This window comes from Pteropus alecto, unplaced genomic scaffold (genome assembly GCF_000325575.1).
Source record: "Pteropus alecto unplaced genomic scaffold, ASM32557v1 scaffold25, whole genome shotgun sequence".
Classification (NCBI taxonomy): Eukaryota; Metazoa; Chordata; class Mammalia; order Chiroptera; family Pteropodidae; genus Pteropus; species Pteropus alecto.
The window spans coordinates 13,606,271-13,612,588 of record NW_006441955.1 but is presented as its reverse complement, the minus strand read 5'-3'; the positions used below and the strand labels follow the sequence as shown (position 1 = coordinate 13,612,588).

At 35.6% G+C, this 6,318-nt stretch overlaps 1 protein-coding gene and 1 pseudogene across 2 annotated transcripts in view; one reads left to right on the top strand and one right to left on the bottom strand.

Annotated features, from left to right (window-relative positions):
* Positions 1-826: 826 nt before the first annotated feature.
* On the top strand, positions 827-945 carry LOC112485964 (annotated as a pseudogene).
* Positions 946-3,244: 2,299 nt separating this feature from the next.
* Positions 3,245-6,318, bottom strand: part of EFCAB7 (EF-hand calcium binding domain 7) — a 36,318-nt gene continuing 33,244 nt past the window's right edge. The window contains exons 13-14 of one of the 2 annotated variants that reach the window (XM_015595119.2): positions 5,343-5,450; positions 3,245-3,853 (exon numbers count right to left, since the gene is read on the bottom strand). In XM_015595119.2, coding sequence (XP_015450605.2) covers positions 3,581-3,853; positions 5,343-5,450 — 381 coding nt within the window. In that variant the 3' untranslated portion in view covers positions 3,245-3,580. Of the gene's footprint in view, positions 3,854-4,098; positions 4,382-5,342; positions 5,451-6,318 lie in introns of those variants that run through there. The other variant, XM_025052024.1, reaches the window with a different exon arrangement.

Sequence of the window (6,318 nt, the reverse complement as noted above, 5' to 3'; positions counted from 1 at the left end):
TCAATTTTTATTTAATTTTTTGTTTTTTAACATTAATAGAATGAAAAACAAGTCTGAATAAATGGGATTAAACAGTAACCTTAAATAGAAACATTTTTTCTTATGTTTCTATTTTTAATTTACAAATAGCCCTAAGAATCAGGAAAAATTCATACCTCATATAAGTTTAATTTTCTGCCCACTTTATTCAACCAACCATCCAACAAATCCTTGTTGCATATCTGTTATGGTTTCTATGGCATATACTGAAATTATAACTGTTCCTGCTTTCAGCCTGGTGAACGGTACAGATAAACAGTAATTCCAAGACAGAATGATGAATGTGACAACAGACCGAGCACAAAGAATTAGGGCCATCAAAGTTGTCTTGGTGGGAGAAGTAATCAGGAAAAGATTCTGGGAAAAGTGACATATTTGCTGAGACTTGAAACAAGAAGAGGAAAGAGGGTGGGAAGAATTATTCTATAGGCAAGAAGAAAACTTTATATCCACAGGGCCTAAGGTGAAAGAGAATGTGGAAATCAGGAGAAACTACAAAAGCATGCTTGAAAAGAAGTCTGAAAAGAAATGATTAGAGTTGCAAAGAAAATCTGAAGAATATGGTGCTCCAGAAAGATCAACAATGTCTAATATTGGAGAGAAGTCTTTAAAATATCCACTGGATTTAATGACAAGAAAGTCATCAGTGTCTATGAGAGAATCACCACTAGTTGAATTAAATGGAAAGAATGAATGGGAGTCAAGAGAGTGAGCACAGCAAAAGTGGACAACAGAAATAATTATAGAGAGATGGATAATGAGAGGTTTCTTAAAGATAAAGCATTCAGTCTACAACCATGCCACCCTAAACAAGCCCGACCTCGTCTGATCTCGGAAGCTAAGCAGGGTCGAGCCTGGTTAGTACTTGGATGGGAGACCACCTAGTAAGACCGGGTGCTGTAGGTGTAAATAGAAAAAAAAATAGTGTCCAGAATATGTGTAAATAACAAAAATAGAAAAAGCCAACATAGAGGGAGGTTTGTAGATAAAACTCATTCATAGAGAGCTTTAATGTGAACATTGAGACAGGCAGGGATGGGAGCTAAAATACAGGAAAGATTGGGGCATGTCTTTTCGGTAAAGTGAACTCTTTGCTTTTTAAATTAAACCACATGCAAAATTACCTTTGAAAATAATATGGTAATCAGTGCAAAACTACCCTGAAAAAAGGAAGCACTTTTTGAATTTAAAGAAAACATTCTTGTGTGTTAATCGACTATATTTGGTTGGATAAAGAATAACAACCTAAGAGTCAGGTATTTCAGAACTTGAATTAAATTTTTCTAGATATTTTAGTACCACTGAAATAATTCTTAAAAAGTCATCTACTTAAATGTCTAAAAATGTAACCCAGTTTATATTCATCAACTAGCTGATTCCCTTGGATTTTTGTTCATTTGGAAGCAAGTTTAACTTGAAACAAAATATCTTTCTTTTCATTTAATTGAAAATAGGACTGTAAGATAGGTTCCCCGCCCCCCCCAACCCGCCACACCCAATATGTAATTGGAAGAAAAACAAAAAAGGCTTGGTATGTCTAAATGGTAACATTGCTGAAAGATAAGGCTTAAGCGCTCATTTTTCTCTTTCTTGAGTCTCCATGTTCCAATGATACTTTATGTCATCTATTGTCCTATTATAAAAAGCCTTTCTATACCTGGGGCAAAGATAACTTTCTTATATGATTTTGGTAATAGCCAGATAATTTATTTCCTGCAACTCAATACTTTGTGAAATAGAATATTTAGTCATATTTATTGGATTTATAAAGCATTTGGCAATTAACAAAATGCTTTCACACTGGATTACTTTTTAAGACTGAAAGAATCAGCTAAAGAATTCAAACTGCTAGATAATGACTACCCATTTTACAGATGTCTAAATCAAGGGTCAAAAATCCAAATAACATTTAAACTATGTGCTAGCACATACTAGGTACAAAAAATAAGTCACTGCCATACTGGTATTCATATTTCAAAAGTCGACATTTATTAGCCAAGTATCCTGTTACTGATATAGTGATACAGTCCGTAATTGCTTATAGTTTTTATGCACTGTACTACTTCATTAAATGCTACTTAGATTTAATTTCTATTTCAAAATACATTAAAAGTAATCCACAAGTAAATTCAGTAAAATATGTACTGTCAGAACAAAATATTCCTACTGTCGTGATTAGATTTTGCCTTCTTCAATATAAAAATGAATTCCTTCAAATTTTGTTTTAATTATATTTTCTGATTGGAAAACTAAACATATAATTAAATGGCTATTTCTGCATTTACATTTTTTTCCTTCTAATGATTTTATTAGTGTGATCGCAAGTTTGATATCCACAGTACATTGATAACAATATTTGAAAACAATATTGGAAATAAGTAAATTACATAAGTGTGGCATGTTTTAAATTGTCAACTTTGAGTAATCATGCATTTCCCATGCATTTGCATTTGCATTTGCACACTCAAAGTACACAACTCAATATGTGCTTATCCTCACTGGGTTAAGGTGTATGCCTTAGCTAGGGTAGGGCAGAAGTGGTTGTGCCTTTCTGCAGACCCAGATTTTCAAAAGTAACAATGGCGAACTCAGGTATACCATGGAGCATGGTGGCAACACTGGTTTTGCTTTGGTTTAAGTGAAAATGCAATTACAGGCTATTGCTTGTGTGAGCCACCTGATCTCCCAGGGCTTGGAACAGCACAAAAGTATTTTGATATCCTTGCATGAGGCCAGCAGGTAGTTTCTGTAGATGTAGTTCCTTGAGTGGGGCGTGGGTAGGGGGAGTCTAGAACTGAGATGCACAGTCTTGTAATATGCTGTTGGTGATACAGCTGCAACCAACCTGGGATTCGTGGTAACTTCTTTTCATCAAAGGTATTCATAGTCCAAGCAACAACCTGAATGCTATTAGCTGTCAAGCAGTCTGGGGATGCAAAATACTTTTGCATGAAAAAAGCTAAAATTCCACACAGGTACAAGACATCATGTATACTCCAATCAAGCAAAATATCCATTACCACAAACATGGATTGTTTCCAGAGAATTTCATAGCCTGGTTTCCCATCTCCTGTATGCCTAAGCCTCCAAGGTCTGTGAGTTAAAGCTGTTACTACATTGTGATATGTTTGTCACATCTTATAAAGAACTTCCGGCAGGAAAGAGCAGACAATACTATTATTGCGTAACTGAGAAAACTGTATACTTTTTTTTTTTTTAGAACATCAGTAGCCATTTTTACATGGACTTTGACATCAAAGAAAATTGTGAGGTTTTAGTTCAGGCACTTAGCACTGGCTTCCCTCAGGGTAGGGATGTTCTCATCAGGGAAATCATTTTTGAGTCTGTGATTTGCTGCAGCATTAAACTTTCTAATTTGTTCAAATGTCAAATCACACACTGACCACTCCCATCGGTCACACTATTGTGCATTAAGACAGGAATCCCATCAGAAGTAAACTAAACAGTCAACTCCACATCTGTTGCTCCACCCTTAACTGCCTGCCCAAGGGCCCCCAACATGTTCTCAGGCACATTGTGGCTACCATTGCAGAGCAATGGAGGAAATGTGGTCCCAGGGCTCAAGCACCTGCAGGGTCCTGCAAGAGGGCTCAAGTACCTGCAGGGTCCTGCAAGAGGGCTCAAAGCAGAAGAGGTGTGGCAGGAGGTAGAGGCTGCCAGAGAAGAGGCAGGCATGGAACGGGCTGTGCATGACCAGCAGCAGCAGCAGCAGCAGCAGCAGCAGCAGCAGCAGCAGCAGCAGCAGGAGGACGGGGCCTAGGAAGGGTTCCCTGGTTCTCTCACAGCCACATCCCTAAAGGCACAGACAGAAGTCCATGACCCACTGGTTCCCATACAGAACTGTGAGAAGCCTAGGAGATCTCATAAGACACTTGCTGCATGCAGCTGACCTACTTACATTTTCTTTTAGTTTTTTTTTTTTTTTTTTGAGAAATAAATCAAAAGTGTATAGGACTTTGTAGAATTTATTGAGTATTACTTTTTAAAAGCTTACCTGTAATTTTATTTTGATTTGCTATTCATAAATGTGTCCAGACATTTAAGGCCACACATTTAAAAATTTTATTTTTAAAAAATAAAATATATAATACAGCACGAAATGTAAATGCACACATATTAAATAGATTATTTATTTACACCAGTTAAATTGATTAGCGTTTAGTTGATCAACAAATAACAGATTAAACCTGAAATACTTATTCTTAGTTGGATAGTCTCAAGTAGAATTATTTCCTAAAAACAGTATTTAAGATATAAGGGAATAGACACAATAATATATCCATTCTTGTTGTTCATTCAGAGGCATTACATGTTGACAAACCTGCATATAAAAACAGAAAGCTTTTACTTTCCTTTTATATATTGTTATTTTTGGCTAATTTTTCAATTGGACAACATTTCTAGATCCTATGTAAAAATACCCCTGTGCGTATAAAATTCTATAGTATCTGTCCTCGGCAGGGACCTGCAGTCTGCGTTCTGATGTCTAATAGGATAATCCAGCCTGAACTCTACTCTAATATAGTAGGTGATAGTTAGTGATTGTGAATGTAGATAAAGAGGGATGGTGGAAAGAGGAGTAAATAGCCTTTTCTCACTACCTAGAACATTTTCTAAAATCCTCATTGGGATAACAGAAAAGATAATCTTACACTATCCTATTCTAGAATGTTTTAGGATTTCATGGGTAGTATGGAGAAAGAAAGGGCAGGTATAGAAAGCTTTTTCATTTCACTAGACTAATTTCAAAGTCTACTGATCTGTCCTTGCTTTTGAACTCCTGCTAACACCAGAACTCCAGCTGTTCCTGGCTCTGGACTTAGTTGGTCATCAAAAACTCAGAAGGATTTTCTCTTTCAGGATATCTTAGAAAAACTAAACAACGTATATAAATGTATTTCAGACTACAAAAATTCCTATTACTATTACCACTACTTTGTACTTCTATATTATGTTCAAAAGTGCTTTCACGTACATCATCTTACTTTTACATTAATCTTGTGAAGTGCCTGAAGCTGGTGATATTATATTAATTTTAACTTAAAGGGACTGGATCAGAGAGGTTAAGTGAATGTCCCATAATCACTGAACCAAATAGTGAAAACTGAATTAGAATCTATTTCCTAGTACTGGATAATACTAACGTGAATATCGTACTTAAAATAATTTTTCAATTTATATCATATATACATTTATTCATAGCATTAACAGCAAAAATGTTTTTTTTTTCAAATTGATAAAACAAAAGGCTTTAATTAAAAAAAACAATGCAAATACATTACCATTGTAGACTTTGGTGCCACTTCTACTGCAAATATGTTGAGTCCTCTGCTGTTCATGCAGTTTTTACTCAGCTCATTGTTGATATGAATAATTACTTTATTATCTGACTATAAAAACAAGATTTCATAAGTTGATAGTCCTTTCTCTAAGAAATACAGACAAATAAAATGATAATTATAAAAAACTTTGTAAGTCTTGTGATAGAGGTATTCACAGGGTTCTGCAGAAACACAGAAGACATTATGGAAATACAGAAACATTAGCTGGAACTGGGTATCAAGGAAGACCTTATGGAAGAAGGGATACTTGAGATAATAGATGATAGATAACAGCCTCTAGGATGGATAGGAAGCAAGAAAAAAGCTGAAAAATGAGAGACATGCACGAGTCAAACTATCCCCCTGCTATAGAACCTATAGTCACTCCCTAATGACTAAAAGGGGCAATGTAACATTAGAGCCTAAACTCATTTCTCAGCTCTTCTACTACTTAGCTGTTTGACCTTCTGCAAATTAACATCTCTGTGCATTGGTTTCTTTGTATGTTAAATAGGGATAGTATTTACCTCATTGGGTTGTTGCGAGAAGGAAATGTGTTAATAGTTGTAAAGTGCCTGGCACACTGTAAGCTCTAAAATATTATCATTACCTCATTTTGGTGAAGGAAGCTTAATTTTTCTTGAGGGAAAAGGAGGTGGAGGGTTGAGAAATGATGGGTTACAGCAGAGCTGAGGGATTAGGGTAAGGTAGTGACCCATTTCCACCTTTGTAATCCTATTAAAGCTTAGACGGCAGTAAGGAAAACGTGCTGGATTTTAGGAATCACTCCTAAAGCTTTACAATCCATTTCAAGATTGCAACCTACTAGATGGAGACCTTAGCTTATTTCATTGAGTCCGAATTTCTCTATCTTGTTTCCAAGATCACATATATAATCTGGACCCATTCTACCTATGTTATTTATCTTCCTGATACT